Below are 18425 nucleotides of genomic sequence, written 5' to 3'. Positions count from 1 at the left end.
TTCTCCAAGAAGATATACAAATGACCAACTGGTATATGAAAAGATGCTTAACATCACTAACAAGCAGAGAAATGCAAATCAAAACCACAAAAAAATTTTACCTGACGTGTTAGGATGGCCACTCTCAAGAAAATAACAAGGATTGGCAAGTTTGTGGAAAAACTGGAACCCTTGTGCACTGTTGGTGGGAATGTAAAATGGTGCAGCCACTAAGGAAAACAGTTGGAAGTTTCTCAAAAAATCAAAAATAGAATCACCACTATATGATCCAGTCATTCCCCCTTCTGCGTATTCATTCAAAAGAAGTGAAAGCAGGATCTTGAGAAGAATATTTGCACGACTATTTTCATTGCAGCTATTATTCACAATAGCCAAGAGATGGAAATAACCTATATGTCCATGGACAGATGAGTGGATAAAGACAATGTGGCATATACATACAGTGGAATAATTTTCTGTCTTTAAAAAGAAGAAAATTCTGTCATTTGGTGGCTAGAACATAGATGAACCTTGAGGACATTAAGCTAAGTAAAATAAGCCAGTCACAGAAAGACAAATAATACATGATTCCACCGACATGACGTATCTAAAGTAGTCAAATTCATAGAAGCAGAGAGTATAATGGTGCTTGCCAGGGGCGGTGGGGAGGGGAAAATGAGGAGTTGCTGTTCAATAAGAATAGAGCTTCAGTCGTGCAAGATGAAAAAGTTCTGAAGATTACTGTACAGTGATGTGCATATAGTTAATGATATGGTTTGGCTGTGTTCCCACCCAAATCTCTTCTTGAATTATACTTCCCATAATCCCCATGTGTAGTGGGAGAGACCTGGTGGGAGGTAACTGAATCATGGGAGCGGTTATCTGCATGCTGTTCTCATGATAGTGAGTGAGTTTTCACAAGATCTGACGGTTTTATAGGGGGCTTTTTCCCCTTTTGCTCATTCTTCTGCTTCCTGCCGTCATGTGAAAAAGGACGTGTTTACTTCCCCTTCCGCTATGAATGTAAGTTTCCTGAGGCCTCCCTAGCCATGCTGAACTGTGAGTCAATTAAACCTCTTTCCTCTATAATCACTTAGTCTTGAGTATGTCTTTATTTGCAGCATGAGAATGGACTAATACAGTTAACAAGATTGTACTGTACACCTAAAAATTTGTTAAGAGGGTAGATCTCATGTTACATGTTTTTTACCTCACACCCATAAAAAGAAGTATCCAAAACAGAAGTATCCAGTTATAGAAACTGCCTTAAAAGAGTCTGAAGGCACACAGATAAAATACTTGAACTGTAAGTTGGAGGATAACATTTTTAAGGTTAAAGAACTCTGAAAATCTGATAATCCCCCCTCAGAAACAAATACACCCCCAATACCCAACCATAAAGTCCATGTTAAGAGCCCTATGCTAATTTTTTTAAAATAGTAAAAGTATTTAAAATACATAGGAAAAAAGGCTAGAAATAGTCTTAAATATGAGTAGATTTTTTTTATAATACCACTATAGAGCAAAAGACATATCTAATATTGCCTGTAACAAACAAATAATTTAGCCCACCTTTTGGAAACTTGTCAGAAAATGGAAGTTTATCTTTGGTACCCTGAAGGAGTTAATGTAACATCCTCCAAAACAAAAATATGTCTCCTCGCAGTGAAAGGCTTGCAGTGTGGCTGCAGCATACTAAGAGCACATAAGCTCTGGTTAACCCAGGTCTGTGTAGTTGATGGGTCACTGATAGAAATGTCTCCCTCACCCCCACCTCAATGTAAATCTCAAGACTGCTGAGGAAGAGCAGGGTGAGCATGGAGCATATCTGCAGAAAGAAGGCTCCAAACCCAATAAACTGTAACAATACAAAGATGAAGGTACAGAACCATGATGAGCGCAGTCCTTTGTCCAGTATTACGTGAATGGAATTTTCTTTACATGCAAAGCTATTTTAATCCCATTAAATGGAAAACATCCTCTAATGGATTCGAGATTTCTTTGTCTTCTTTTGTTCTCAGTTGTTGAAAATCACCAGCATCATTAACATCCCCAATTTTCCTCAAAAATTTGCTGCAATCTAATACTTCAGATTTAGATTTGCATACATCTGACCACTTAAGGGGCTCTGCTTCAGAACAGAGACAAGGGGTTTTTACTGTTCTTATTTATTTCCCAGTCCTGTGATGTGGTAAGGAGCAACACTTCCTCCCTACTCCTCATGTCTGCAAGTGAAGAGAGTTCCTAAGAGTAGCCCTCCGAAGGTAAATGACTAGTATTTATCATTGGATGGTGAAATATTACCTATGTATCTTTGCTTAATGGGATACCAGATGAAGCGAAGCTGGAAATGTATGGAAGGCAGTTCTCAGTTATTATATGTGGTATTTTTTTCTCCCTCAGAGAAGATGACAATTACGTAATACAGCATGTAGATACTAAAAATTCCTGTGGTGGGCCACTGACAACTTCCTGTGATAGAGAAAAAGAAGCCATGGAAGTCATATCATTTAAGATATCCTGAAGAAACCTGAATTGTCCTTAAGGGATTGAATGTCTTAGGAAGCGGTGTGCCCGCCAGCATTTGAAGGGTCCAAGCCTAGGCTGGTCTGTTTCCTGGTGGGGTGTGGGAGGCAGTAAAGGGCAACATTTAAGAGTAGATAACCCAGAATTGGTTCAGGCTCTGTCATTTATTTGCTGTATGACCATGAGCAGATTATTTAACCTCTCCAAACCTTCAGTGCCATCATCTATATAATAGGGATAATAATATAATACAGCTCACTGAGTCGTTATGAAAAATAAATGAGAGGGCTTAAGTACTTCAGTTAGCACTGTGCTTGGCACGTAACATTCAAAAGAAACCAATAATAAAAATGATTATCACAGTATCATTATAAGGAGAGAGTCAAGGTTAGGATGGGAAGGTGACCTAGATGATCTTTAAAGACCCTTCTTATGGTAAGAGTCCAAGAGTTTGTAACCTTCACCGATGTCTCATTAGAACTAAGGCTATTATTCTCTGCCTCCAAGGCACCGTGTGTGTGTGTGTGTGTGTGTGTGTGTGTGTGTATTTGCTAAAGTTAGATGTTTAGAGCACATTGCATACTGTATATTAGAAATCTGTGGCTAATTCTTGACAGATGGGGCCAGTGAATCCCAGGACCCGTTCCCCACGGAAATTCTGATAGATGAAGAGGATCTGGAAACACATCTCCCCTCAGCACAATCACCAATAAAGCAAAGTGCTGGAGAGTCAGTTTACCTAGGTAGTTTACCCTGCCTTCTCTCAGTTTCATGATTAGAAAGTAGAGTGCAATCAAATATTTGAAATGTTTCCACTTTTAGGGTAATTCTATTTTGCAGGTGGAATCCTAGTTAACTGTGTCAAATTCTTCCATGGCAGCCTTAAAGCGTCTCTTAAGGCTTTTAATATTCTTCTAGAGGCTCAATTAACCATTTCGGACCAGCATTATAGCATTAAATGACTACTTCAGTCAAAATATCTAACCAACAAGTACTGTACTGATTTTCTGTCTTGTGCCCCAGGATTGCAAGGCTCTAGTTAGGATCACGGTAAAAGATCTGGTTCCTAGATATGAGGAGCCCACAACCATTATCAAAATTCTTAATAATTATCAAAAATCTTAATAATTTACAAATAAATGGTGCTCAAATGTTTTCAAAGAACTTCAAATATATAATCTCACTTGATCTTTACCACAGAAGATAGGCAGGGCTTATATCCTATCTTCATTTAAAGATGAGGGACAACTTTGAGCTGAGAGATGCTAAGCCTAATGTCCAATGGCTGATAAATGACAGAACCACAAGTGGAACACAAGTTTTGCCTCAGAATCCAGAACTTATTGCTCAGTACTACTTCTAAAAGAACCTTATTTATGCTTACTGAATAGCTCTGTAGAGAATGGCATTCAATAAGTATTCATAGATGACCTCAGTTTACTGTAATTCAGGATAACATTTTCATGATTAAATTTCGGTCAAAGTGGAATAAACATTTTTAGCTTAGGTGAAAAATATTATATAAGGAGATATAGTTATAGCACCATATGGACAATACATAAATCTACAAATACTATGTTGGTCATTACCCATTAGGCCTAATGAATAAATACATCCTTATGCAAATGTGGCATAGTGAACCACTCTTCAATTTCCTGCCAAGTGAAAAAAACGACCTAGACTTGAGTAAAATCCCAGGAATGATATTAGATCACTTATCTCTGTCACTCTGAATATCAACAAAATAAAGTAGTTAACTCCATAAACCATCTCTCTCTCTCTCACTCATACCCCCCCACCCTTTTGCTATAGTGCTACAACACAAGTCAAACAGCCTTCCTTTGTCATTTTTCACCAGTAAGTCTTCATCAGACATTTTGCCAAGGAAGTCATGGCTTGTCATACCTGAGGTGAACCACACGAAGTTTCTTAGAGGTCAAAATGTACTTAATAGCGGGACTGAAAGTGGCTCTCAGCTACTTTTTTTCCTCCCTCAAAGAAGATGATAATTACGTAATACAGCATGTAGATACTAAAAGAGCAGGGAGTTAAATATAGGTAAATAATAAATACACATTCATCTCCTGAATAAAAGATTACAGAAATATTCCCTGCTCTGATTTGATTCCCTTAAAATCAATTGCAGAAAAAAAAAAAAGGGAAATATTGGGTATTTATAAATTGGTCAACCACGTGGTTAATAACTAAGACAAGTATTTTCTACTATATATACTTATTAAAATGGTACAAAGCAAAATACTTCTTCATATTTTGAAGTTTTCTCTATTATTTTCTTGCCAATACTGATTACTATCATTTATTTACAGAGACATGGAATGCCACATTAGTATTTTTTTTTTTTACCAGTTTTATTCACAACAACATTTACTTCCTGAGTTTGGTCTATGTGAGACCATAACTGGTGTGAAATTCCTGTCAAATGCGTCAACACTCCCGGGATATCTACTTTTTGCCAATTTCAGGCTTCCTGGCCTGCCTAAGCGAGGTCTATCGATTTACCCTTATTAAGTGAAGTCTGGAAATCTGCCCCAAAGCCTCTTGAGCATAGCTTTTGCTTAAAATGAGGCTAATGCCCACACACTACACAGGGCCTCAGCATTTGTTGGTTGCAATTCATTTTTTTATAACCGGTGTACTTGAGATACAACACTGTGGTCAATGAATGCTTTCTCTGCTATCATAATGAGTTCCTGTGGGGATTCCACAGACTCACTTTTGGCACATGAGGATTGAATTCCACAGCTCTATGAATGGCCTCTACTGCATTCATCTCTGCTGTGCTCAGCCCCCGCCGAGATGCAGCCTCAGGAGAGAATCTGAAAAGCAGAAAGACAAAAACCATCCAGTTGGGACCACTGCTTGGGCATCAACCCGAATGCATCTACACATCGAGGGCCCATAAAATCACAGTGAGCCAACAGCATGAGCTCTCCAAACTTCTACTGTGTGGAACCTCTGAGTGACCCCACAGACCGAGGCCAGCAAAAACCCCAGCAGAAGCAGAAAGCGTGCTTGCATCTAGTCATGGCAGGAGTTAAATTCGGCTGTCAAGTCTCTGTCTAAATAGCTAATCTAAGTCTTCTACGAGGTACCTGCTCAGGTCAGGGGAAGAGGTAGGACTGACAAGGGCAGACAGTGTAGGAAAAAGAGAAAACTAGGTTACAGAAGAGCGTACTTGGTTAAAAACAGAACTGGGAAGGATTTGAAAGGAGGCCTCCCACCCAATGTCAGTGCTGCGATGGAGGTTAAATCGTTGCAGCTTCAGCAGCAGGCGAGCCTGCTTGGGGCCATTCCGGCAGGGGGCGTGTGCATGCCCAAACTGCGGGCGAGACACCTGCCCGAGTGAATGAAAAAAACCAGACCATGCAATCTCTTTCTCACCTCACACCCAGGGCTAACTCCAGAGCTGTGCTTGGCAGGCAGACACCACAGGGGAAGCTGTGACAACCCTGGCCCTGCCCTCCCAAGCTGGAGTCGCTGTGTAGGGAGAAAAGATGTTGCAGTAGGTACTGGCGATCTACAGGATAAAAAAGAATGAAAGAAAATTACTTTGGTCTTGAAGTGTACACACACTTAACAGCAAACCTGTCTGATACAGCAGAGGCTGGTTTCCTGTTCTCTGCTTTCGATGCTACAGAGGGATTATATTGGGGAAGCGTAAGAGTTTATGAACTCAAAAGCAGTTAAGCCATCTATGCTCTTTCAACTGACAGGCATCCTTGGATGCTTATGAAAAGTCTATATGCCATAGTCACCTGCCTGAACAAAATAGGCAAACGTCCCATTGAGATGGCAACTCAAAGTTAACAGACCAGTGGGGGACTAATTTGAAGTTGATGAGGCAAAGAATGAGAGATGACCATCCCGTCTGCCACATTCCACGTGTGTATGACACTACCCAGTTATGGACTGCTGAAGGGAGAGGAATGTGCAAAAAACAAATAGAAGGATGGTATTCTGTGTAAGTCCCAAGCAGGTGTTTTGGTATCTACTGTCTCACACCAAAAAAGTCATCTCAGAAGCATGGAATTTCAAATAAATCCTGCTTTAGGATACCTTTACACACCCTTACATTACCTGAGGATATACACTCCCTCCTTCTAATAGGGAAAGAAAAGAACAGCAGGTTTTGGAAAATGCATGCTTATAAGCAGGGGTCTCATAGACTAAGAGAAACTTCCAGAGAAAGCCCTCAGAGACAACACATCTCAATTCCGGTCAGGCATTAGTACCACGCAAGCTATTATTCACTTACTTGTCAGAGACAGCTCTTGCTTTGAGCAAAGCAGCTGTGTAGCATATTGTTGCTGACTTTGGTAAGCTTATATCTGTTGGAGAAAAAGAAAGTAGGAACACATAAGTTTGCAGGTAACAAAGAACAATCATTTTCAATACACTAGCATTTTAATCACATTTAAGTGCAATAAAGCATAAATGAAGAATATTTTAATACAGACATTACACAAGAATTTCAGCTATTCCTTACTGTATCAACGTGGTATGTGAAACTAAGGGTAGTGTGTATTTTTGTGAATAACTCATGTCCACCAGGCTGACTCTTAAGCAATCACCTTCTATTTTAAAATATGAATTTTCATATGTTGAGTTTAAGCAGAATATAGCTATAAATATATAAATTTAGATATCACATGAATATCCTTGAGGTGAAAGACATGAAAGTGTCTTTGTCACTTACAAAAATTTCTCAACAGGTGTATGAAATGCTAATTGAAGAAAAACATCTAGATTAAAAGAAGACTTAGCCAAATGAATGAGTCTTTAGTGGTCAGATTTAAACTAAATTTCCTTTGCATTAAATTTCAAGTTTACATTCAATTTTTAATAGTGCTTGTTAAAAATGTAAAAGTCCAAGTCGAAGAGATATACATATATGTCTAATATATAAATAAACATATATAACTTTTAAAGGGTATATGCATGAAATCTTTAGAAAACTACACAATTTTTGCCCATGCAAACCTATCACAAATCTCCTTTCATATGAAGCCTCACTTGTCATCAGGAAAAACAGTTCCTTTCAATTTTACAAAAATTTCAGAAGGGCCAGGGTGGGCGTGGGGTTCAGATAATGAGTTTACAGGAAAGTGAAAGCACAGGGTACAAGTGAGAGTAGATAAACTCAAAGAGGGCACCCTTTGGGTGAAAAATGTGTTCTTAAATTATGATTGCATTCTTTCCAGAATAGGAGTTAGTATTTAATACTTGCAACCAAATTTACACTATGACACAGAAATACCTTAATTCAGAACAGGTAAAAATATGCCATTCCCAGATGCTGCAAAATTCATTCTAGGTTAGAGGAATTCTTTGCACCTGGAATGCCCTGCGAGTTTCTTTGCAAGGCTGTTTTCAACTTAGAAAGGATTACATTAAAGTAGAAATGAGAAACAGTAGTCCCATAATTAGCCAATAGACAGAGGCAGAAGAAAACAATTTCATAAAAGAAAACCAATCTCTCTTTCAATAAAGAGTATTTAATGCCAATTCCAAGGAGATTCCTAAGGAATTGCTCTTTGAGGGAAATTTCAATGACATTGATAAAACACAATCATAGAAAATATCAGCACAGAATTGAAAGGAAAACAGGTCTTTGTACCCGTAATCTCATAAACTATATTCAAGCAAAATGTCACCACCACATACATACTATATAAAATGGTACACTTACAATTAAGAAGAAAAAAATGCCAGACACTCATGGATTAGTCTTGTTGCTTTTCCAGCATCTAAACATTTAACAGCTTTCCAGTGTGGGGAATCAATACAGGAACAAAATATCTTGTTTTCTAGGGTATACTCATTGATTGTTATTTGAAGCTAATAAAAAAACTAGATGATACATGGCCTACTTAAAAGTTCAGACTTTTTATTTTAAAATTACCCTAGCCTTGTTTCCGAAAACAATGATCATAATTATTTGAAGGTGGCAGCACAAGAAGGAGCCTCTTTTTAAGGACTTAGCTGCACAACAAGAAAGATCAAGTTGTGTTTGATGGTTATCTAATCAATCAAATGGACACTTTCACCCATAGAAATACAGAAAAAGATACATTCGAGGTGTTCCAGCAAATGACTAGAGATGCCTAATCAAAGGTAATCTTTAATCTGGAATTCTGACCTCCATTCTCACTAGCATAGACAGGACATTCACAGCTAGAAAAATGCAACAGCATTCAGCAACATTATGATGACTACAGTACACTTTCTCCATTTTTTAAATGTTTGCTCCTTCTCCTTTATTAAGTAGTATATGTGCACAAGAAAAATGCTTAAAAATAAATAACCAAAAATATATTTTAATCAATATCAAACAGGAAAATGTAGCTCTATGAAAATACCCCATTCCCCATTAGTGGCATGTCATTCTACTTATCTTTTTATGCTGATAAGTTATTTTGTTCTCACTGATTAACAAAAACAGAAAATGGCAAAATATTCTTGCATAGCTGGTTTATTTAGATATTTTCAATGTTATTCTTTTTTCTGTAAAAACATTACATCTACTTGGTAATAGCAATTTGCCTCTAAGGAGGGATGAATCACTCTAAAGAAACTGATCCTAAATTTCCCTTCACATAGAGCATCTTGTTGTTCAAATAGGTTTTGGTTTACAATTTTCATTTTTGAAAATGATGCATATTTTTCTGCAGAGCACTTAGGCAATATAAATGGAAAGCTTTTTCATTTTGACTACCCAGCAATTCCACTTCTAAGACTTTATACTAGGAAATAATCATTAATGTGCACAAAGATTGTTCATCACAACATTGTTTCTAATGGAAAACTGGAAATGGCCCAATGTCCAATCATAGACTGGTTAACATGCTGTAAGTTCATTCACAGGGTACAATTCCATGCAGTCATTAAATCATGCAGTGGAAAGGTACTGAATGATCTGGGGGAAATGTATTGTGCACATGTCAATAAGTTTATAAAAAGTATGCTTTAATATTCATTTTTAAAAGCATTTCTATGCACAGAGAAAAAGATTGGAATAATATGCACCAAATACTGTAGACTCCCCTTATCAGTAGTTTCACTTTCTGTGGTTTCAGTTGTCCACAATCAACTGCAGTCTGAAGATATTAAATGGAAAATTTCAGAAATGAATAATTTATAAGTTTTAAACAGCATGCCATTCTGAGTAGTGTGATGAGATCTTGTTACTGTCCTGCTCCATCCAACCTGGGATGTGAATCATCCCTTCGTCCAGCGTATCTGCACTGTGGATGCTACTGCCCATCAGTTACTTTGCGGCCATATGCATTATCATAGTTATCACAGTGCTGTCATAGTTATCACTGTGCTTGTGTTCAAGTAACCCTTATTTTATTGCATAATGTCCACAAAGTGCAAGAGTAGTGATGCTGGCAATTTGGATATGCCAAAGAGAAGATGTAAGGTGCTTCCATTAAATGAAAAGGTGAAACTTCTCAACTTAATAAAAAAAGAAAAAATCATACACCGAGGCTGCTAAGATCTACAGCAAGAATGAATCATGCGATATTGTGAAGAAGGAAAAGCAATTTGTTAGTTTCACTGTTGTACCTCAAAACTGCAAAAGTTATGGCCACAGTGTGTAGTAAGTAGAATGACAAGAAGGAGGGGCCACATTCACATAACTTTTATGACATATTGTTATAACTGTTCTATTAGTTATTGTTAATCTCTTACTGTGCCTAATTTATTTATTTATTATTTTTATTTTATTTATTTATTTTTTGAGACAGAGTCTCACTCTGTCACCCAGGCTAGAGTGCAATGGCACCATCTCGGCTCACTGCAACCTCCACCTCCTGGGTTCAAGCGATTCTCCTGCCTCAGCCTCCTGAGTAGCTGGGATTACAGGCACGCGCCACCACGCCCAGCTAATTTTTGTATTTTTAGTAGAGACAGGGTTTCGCCATGTTGGTCAGGCTGGTCTCGAACTCCAACCTCGTGATCCACCCACCTTGGTCTCCCAAAGAGCTGGGATTACAGGCGCAAGCCACTGCGCCCGGCCTACTGTGCCTAATTTATAAATTAAACTTTATCATAAGCACATATGTACATGAAAAAATATTGTGTATACAGTATTCTCCATGGTTTCAGGCATCCACTGGAGGTTTTGGAACATATGCCCTAAGGATAAGAGGGGACTACTCCATCAGGGGTGTTTATTTCTGCATGGCGAGATTATAGGCAATTTTTCCTACTGTTTATCTGTATTTCCAAAGTTTCCTGTCATGTACATGCAATAACTGTTTTTTTAGCAGATAATGATGCTAGAGGGAAGAATTCTGTTCTATAAATTGCCTGAAGCAAGTTCATGAGCAAATACATTGGTGGAGCCAGATACCGACAGCATAGACAAAAGTAGAATTTATCATATGACGTGCTGTCAGTCTGGAGATCTATCAGATGTAACTTTCACATACTCTTGTGAAAATTAGCGTGTTCTATTTACAGTATGCCCACTACAGTATAGTTATCTTATTAGCCATATTTTAATCTAATAACTGCGTAACATCTAAACAAGAGGCAGGAACTGATATTTTGGCTCACCATTAAGAAAAACCATAAATACTACCCTCTAGGAGAAAGTATTTAGGCTGCCTGCCCCACGAGCACCTCCTCTTTCATTCCCACCTCACCCCACAAAAAAGAGTGAGGCTTGGTTATTGTTGCCTATTATAATTTTTAAACTTAATATTTTGACATTAATTAGAGGTTTCCAGAAATTTATAAAAATAGCATACAGTTTTGTAAATGTTTCACTCAGCTTCTCCCAATGGTGATATTTTATATAACTGTAGTATAATATCAAAAAACAAGAAATTGACATTGCTAGAGTACTATTAGGTATACTACAGACCTTGTTCATTTTCACCATTTTTTACATAAAATCAAGTGTGCATGTCTATCCAATTTCACCCCATAACTAGATTCATGTAAACACACCAAGATATAGAACTGTTCCATTACCACAGAGGAACCCCTTTATATTTGTACCCTCCCTGTCCTTCCTCATACATGTCCCCTGGTGATCACTAATCTGTTCTGTACAGTTCTGTCTGCCTGCTATGACTTAATGCTTTTATCACTACGGAAATGGATAAAATGATAAGATGAATAGAGTGGCTACCAGTAGTGATTGAAATGGCGGCAATAAGAACAAATCATCCGCTTTCCAATATTGCCTGTAATTTATTCAGAAATTTTATTTTGAGGAAGCAACTCAAAATCATTCTAAGTTAGTTTTTGTATGAACACACTGACTCTGCAGTGCCCTTCTGACTTTTGTAAGTGGCATTTAGCTACATTATTACCTCTTACGAGTTAGAATCCAAAGAGCAAACAAAAGGAAAGGAAATAGTGAGATATCACATAATTCCATTACTCACTGCAGAAACAAGGAATGCTAAGTAAATGTTTCTCACTTAGGCAAAGCTGAACTGCTGGCATTAATTTTTCTTCTGCCTCTTTGCCATCTTATGTTTTATAGAAATGTTTTTCTGAAAGGAGAAGAAATTTCCCCAAACATCTTAGGCATGCAAAATCAAATTGTCATGAAAGCCTTTCATTAAAAGTTATAATCCTGAACTTCACACAAATGGAATCAGACTCATTTTTGTATTCATTTCTGTCTGGTTCCTTTCACTCAGCACATTGTTTTTGAGATTCATCCATGTTGTAGCATGTGTCAGTCATTCATTCTTTTTCATTGCTGAGTAATATTTCATTGTGTGGATACACCACATGTTTATCTATTCTCTTGCTAAAGGACATTTGAATTGTTTTCCCACTTTGGACTATTATGAAGAAAGCTGCTGTGACCATTTTTGTGTAAGAAAACTCATTTCTCAGGGATATGTAACTAAAAATCGGGTTGCTGGATCTGAAGATAGATGTCTGTTTAACTTTCTTGGAAACTGTTAGTGTTCCAAAGTGGTTGCATGAAGTTTGCAAAACTAATATATTGTGTTAAAGGTAAGGAAAGTGGTTACTGCTGGGCTGGAGGGCAGTTATTGGCTGGAAGGGAGTATGAGGCAACCTTCTGAGATTTCAGGAAGTTCTGTTTCATTCTGGGTAGCAGTCACATGGGTATATACATAAGTGAAAAATCATCCCTCTGCACTTAAGAGTTGTACATGTAACTATATGTAATTAATGCCTCAATTATATATATATAATTTTTTTTTTAGACAGAGTTTTGCTCTGTCACCCAGGCTGGAGTGCAGTGGCATAATCTCCCTCACTACAACCTCCATCTCCCGGGTTCAAGCAATTCTTGTGCCTCAGCCTCCCAAGTAGCTGAGACTATAGGTGCACACCACCACACCTGGCTAATTTTTGTATTTTTAGTAGAGACAGGGTTTCACCATGTTGGCCAAGCTGTTCTCGAACTCATGACCTCAAGTGTTCCGCCCACCTTGGCCTCCCAAAATGCTGGGATTACAGGCATGAGCCACCGCACCTAGCCAATAAAAAATTAAAAAAACAAAAAAACAAACAAAAAAAACTAAAATCCTGTGGTCACCTCAAGATGTCTTATCTTACCAGTCTGATCTCCATAACATTTTACTTGCCTCTTATCATTCTGCCCCACTCCATTCTCTCTACAAATCCTTATCTAAAAATCACTTACACCTTCCTAAGAAAACAGAATCTGATTATTGTTCGTCAGTCTTTCAAGCACTAAGATGGTTAACATATCTCTTCTATAGCAGTCTTCTATAGGATAAATACCTCCAGTTCCTCAACTGACATATTCTTCAGAACTTCTCATCTATTTCTGTTACCTGGCCACATGTGATTTCAAAATATGAGAATTAGAAATGAAAACAATCCTCTAAATCCCCCAAACTGACCAGTAGAGAGCTCAGGGAAAACGTGCAGTCTGAGGAGCTGTGCCACTCCACGTCTCTGAATACCAGCTAGAACGGCCCTGGTGTTGAGCAGCTGGGACTCTTTGTTCCTATGATTGTGTGGTCAACAACACCCCCCCACCTCCAATTCTGTTCAAATAGACTTCAGCTAAAGTCAGGTCTTTTCTCCCTTTTATGTAAGCCATGAACATTAAAAAATAAAAATAAAAACCTATAGGCAGGATTTCACATCTGATTCCATTAAATCTTAAAATTAAATCTGAGCCATTAAATCTTAATAGTTTCAGCACATCATTCCAGCCTATTAGTCATTTTTCTGATTCAAGCTACCACACACAGCTTTGCTCCCTCCATATCTTCTTCCCCAAATGACCACTATCATCATCAAAATGACTGTTAACACTTACTAAAGGCTAACTTCCAGGCACTGGTGTTAATCAGTTATATACATTATCCTATTTAATCCTCAGAGCAGTCCTATGAGGTAGGACTGTTAGCCCTGTTTTATAGATGGGGAAAATGAAGCATAGAATGGTTAAGAAATATGCCAATATCACAAATCTAGAACAAATCTGAGCACATGATTTTAAACTGTGCTATGTGTTTCCAAGATCTGATTTTTAGAAATACTGACCATGGCAATACCACCAAGAGAATCTAGGAATAGGATTCTAGAGATCACCCTCAATTTGCAACAGTCTGCAATGATATGTCTGCAACCACTTATTAATTAGGTATTATATCCATATTGCTCCATGGTACCTGAAAGGACAGCATTTAAAATACTACCAAATGCTTTGTTTAAATAAAGATGTAAACACATTTATGGTGTTCTCCTATTTCAGAAACACAAAGGAAAAGGGCCATTTACACTAATAAGATAAACATTTAAATACTATTGTATAGACTACCAGTATTTTCATATCCACTATCTTATCTGTATTTGACATAATTTTCTTAATAAATCTATTGTTAGATCCCCAATCACCACCTTTTTTCCTGTGGTCAAAAACCACATAATCATTTCTAGAATTTGCTTGGGATTGACTTGATACATTCTTTTAAAAAGTAAAAAATACTAAAGGGAAATATAAAATAGGAATGAATAATTGTACCTCAGCAATGTATTAATACAATATTTTCTGCTCAAACCAGTACTACCGCAAGATACAGACGAAAAACTGAACAACAGTACAGGACTGCCAAGGTCAACCTCCCAAAATCTTTTTCTTTTATAGTTGAGAAATATGGGCCCAGCAAAGTTAAACGATTTTCTTAGGAGCTACCCAACAAATGAGTGGCAGAACTGAACCTGTAATACCACATCCTTGTCACTATCCCATAATGTTAGTGTGATACCTGCTTTTACTTTCTCTATCATCATTCTTCACTGTTTTGTTTGGACAACAGAGTCATACATTAAATCCTGTAATGTGGGAGACTTTTGCTTCCTCTTGTCTTTAGCTACCCTGAAAACCTATAAGTTTATACCTGACTTGCACATACTTATTTAGCTATCTGTCATTCTGATCTTTTCATACATTTTAATCATTTATATTTCCTTACACTTTTATCCACTGGGACTAATTGCAATTTCAACTTTTAGTCTTCCATCCTTCACGAACCATTTTCCAGTTTTAAAAAAACTCTCTGTATCTCCTATGCCAAATAGTCTCAGCACAAAGTAAGTTATATTAATTGAAATTCCATTTGTGGTTTCATATTTATCTTTCCCCTGCATTAAAATAAACAAATAAAAGGCTGGGCATGGTGGCTCACACCTGTAATCCCAGCACTTTGGGAGGCTAAGGCAAGAGGATCACTTGAGCCCAGGAATTCAAGACCAACCTAGGCAACATAGTGAGACCTCATCTCTACAAAAAATAGAAAAAATTGGCCAGCATAGTGGTTCACACCTGTGGTCCCAGCTACTTGGGAGGCTGAGGTGGGAGGATCACTTGAGCATGGGAAGTTGAGACTGCAGTGAGCTGCGATCATGTCACTGCACTCCAGCCTACACGACAGAGCTATACCCTGTCTCAAAACAAAAACAACAAAAAAGAGCATGGCTTTCACTTTTTGTTACTTTTGTTTGTTTCAGATTCAAGGTACACCTGTGCCTAATATTCCTTTTTTTTTTTTTTTAACTGTAGCTACAGGATAACATGGTCTCCTTCTCTTAAGCTTCTTCCTTTTTGGTAAGAATTAAATCCATGGTATTATTCTCATGCTTTGTCTACTTTAGTAGTAACTGAAGTATCAACAAGGCAGGAATTTTTCAGATGGTTTGATTTTAGCAAGTGAGATTTATACAGGCATTCGCATCATGTCCTCTACTATCTTCAAATTCACAGCCTTTATAGAAAGTACAGCTGGACACGCCACCTGTTCCCCTCTTCCACATTTTTTCTCCTCATGTCATTGTTAACAACTCAGCAGAAGTAGGTAGGCACTGATGGGCTACATGGGTCCTGACAGGCTCTTCAGCCTTACTTATGCTCCCTTGAAGGATTATCTGTGGGTTATGGTGGGTTTACATAGGGCTCAGTTTCCTGTAGTTAAGAGATTACCCGAGAGCAAATGAAATAAAGTGGTTATAGTTTAAAATAAGAAGTTTTCCCACCCAGGAGACAAAAGTTTCTGCACTAGGATTCCCATTTGTTGCTTAAGAAAGAAAAACCAAATTCTAACTCTTTTACACCAATGTTCAGAAAACCTCACAAATGTCTCCCTCCAGGAGAGAACGTGCTCCACTATAGTGTCAGAGGTCACCTCACCAGCCCGCTGCAGTGGCACTCCACTCTTCCATACCTGAGTGCTTTCCCACTGTGATCTCTCAAGTACCTCCACTCAAAAAGGGGCACAGTGTGAATGTATTGTGCCACCCCCTTCACTCTGGGCTGGACTGAAGCCCTTCCTGAAATTGCCTCCAGGCCTCTCCACGGCCCATAAAATAAAATCCAAGCTTGGATTTTAATCCAGTCCCCCTACCCCCTACCCCCTACCCCCACCAACCCCAGCTAACTCACCCAAGGCATCTTCTGCCCTTCACTGCATCCCTCCTCATCCCTCCGTTCTAAGGGATACAGACAATTCTCCAAATAAGCCATGCCAATTGTGCCTCTGCACCTTTCCATATGCTTTCCTTGCCTCAAGCACCTTTACTGTCCAGTTCAGACACCACCTCCAAGGGGAAGTCTCCCCTCACTCCTCCTTGCTGCACGCAGTATCCCTTCCATCTTGGGCTAAAGTGTATCACAATCTTTATACTTAACAGCAATTGTCTGTTCTCTTATTTCCCTGTCCTACGTACATGGTGTAATTCAGGAGTAAAAGCTGTGCTTCTTCATCACTTTGTACCCACAACAAAAAACAATGTCTGAAATATAGTTGGTGCTCAGTGTTTGCGGAATAAAATCCTAAATTAATGTACTAACATCTCAAATATCTTGATATTAGCTTCCTTCGTTTTGCAAACATTTACATCCAATTTAGCTCCTAGAAGCCAAAATTGATCAGTGTCGTACGTTCTAACAGGGAATCAGAAACTTGTTATTTCTCAACATGTGTACTGCATTTATCTTTGCTTACAGAGTTCCAGCAGAGTTTGAAATTGTATTGGTGCTCTAATCTCGATGTCTATTTGAAACAGCAGTGGAATGAAATTATGGGGCAGGATGAAAAAAACAATAAAGTAAAAACTGAGACAAGGTTGAAGTAGAAAAAAACAAGGAAAACCACACCTCTTCTGACTCCTTAAGGACCCGTTATTGGAATGATGCTGCTGAAACAAAAGGTCATCTTAGGGAGAATGACTCTTGAATTTTCAAAAGTCATAAGTGGTTCATAATAGCCAAACTTTAATTCAATAATCTTGGAAGAAATGTCTGTAATTATGAGTAAAACTGTCCATTAGACGGGCCTTGGAAAACTTATGGTGCAAAACTTTAGACAGGATAGAACAGTTTTCCATGATAACTTTTTGACCTAATATCCTTTTGTTCATCTCCCAATAATAACAATCAAGACATAGTTTTAAAAGGATCATCACTATTCTTATGCATAAGATAGGTCAATTGAGGGTTAAATCTCATATCTATGAATCTAAAATTTTTTCAAAGGTGACAACAAGTAGATATATAAATCCCAAACCATCTCACAAATGAGAACACTATGTTGTAGTGGGATCTTATATATCAGTTTGCTCACTGGCCACAGATGTTCCCAATGACTACCCTAGTACACAGGGGTTGAGATGAAAGGGGGGGGCACAAGCTTGCTCGCAAAGGCTTTCTTTCTCTGCACTCGCCACAGCTTGTTTCAAACAGACTCACTGAGTACTGATTCATCTTGCTTCGCCTGTTTGTGTTTTTGTTTTTTAACATCTTTCTCCACTAGACTGAAAACTTCTTGGTGACAGAGAATAGGTTATATTTATCTCTGAATCTAAAGTACCTAAAAGTTTGTACTTCAACATAATAAGGACTTGATAGATCCTTGCTGAAATAATTCGAAAAAAATTAACCTTTTTACTCTCTGTTATCCTTTAAAATTATGAAGTACCAAGAATCCCTTTTCTTGGTCAGGCAACAAATTGATATCATTTCTACCAGATACACTTGAAGCTCCTATAATCCAACACATTTGGCCTTCACAGATGTTCTTGGAAGCATGAACCAAACAAACAAAAATGGAAAACAAATTTAAAAAGCAGTCCATTTCTCCTTCATAACCTGTTTGTGGATTGTGATGTGTTCTTACTGTCCCATTATATGATTAATTTCTCAATTTACTCGTTTATGATATGATGCAAAGAAAACAATAGACATATAGGATTCTTCCTTAAATTTTTGTTATTGTTGATTCCAGGCAGTATGAGGTATTTTTGCCCCACCTTCAAAAAGCCAATCCGAAGTCCCCTTCCAACTAAAGGGAAAAATTTCACAAGAAGTAAAAGGGATTGATATACAAGAATCTCAAAAAGATGTGCCACCTGGGAGTTCAATGATT

The 18425-nt window shown here is 37.9% G+C and overlaps 1 protein-coding gene across 11 annotated transcripts in view; it reads right to left on the bottom strand.

Moving 5' to 3' along the window:
- The window catches only part of ST7 (suppression of tumorigenicity 7), a 278014-nt gene that overhangs the window by 33325 nt on the left and 226264 nt on the right, over positions 1-18425 (bottom strand). For all 11 annotated transcript variants that reach the window (XM_032761526.2, XM_032761527.2, XM_032761540.2 and 8 more), the window contains 2 exons: positions 6782-6854; positions 5240-5342 (listed from right to left, as the gene is read on the bottom strand). In XM_032761526.2, the coding sequence (XP_032617417.1) occupies positions 5240-5342; positions 6782-6854 (176 nt within the window). The remainder of the gene's footprint in view (positions 1-5239; positions 5343-6781; positions 6855-18425) is intronic.

This window comes from Hylobates moloch, unplaced genomic scaffold (assembly GCF_009828535.3).
Source record: "Hylobates moloch isolate HMO894 unplaced genomic scaffold, HMol_V3 SCAFFOLD_1, whole genome shotgun sequence".
NCBI lineage: Eukaryota > Metazoa > Chordata > Mammalia > Primates > Hylobatidae > Hylobates > Hylobates moloch.
This window is presented reverse-complemented; position numbering and strand designations above follow the sequence as displayed.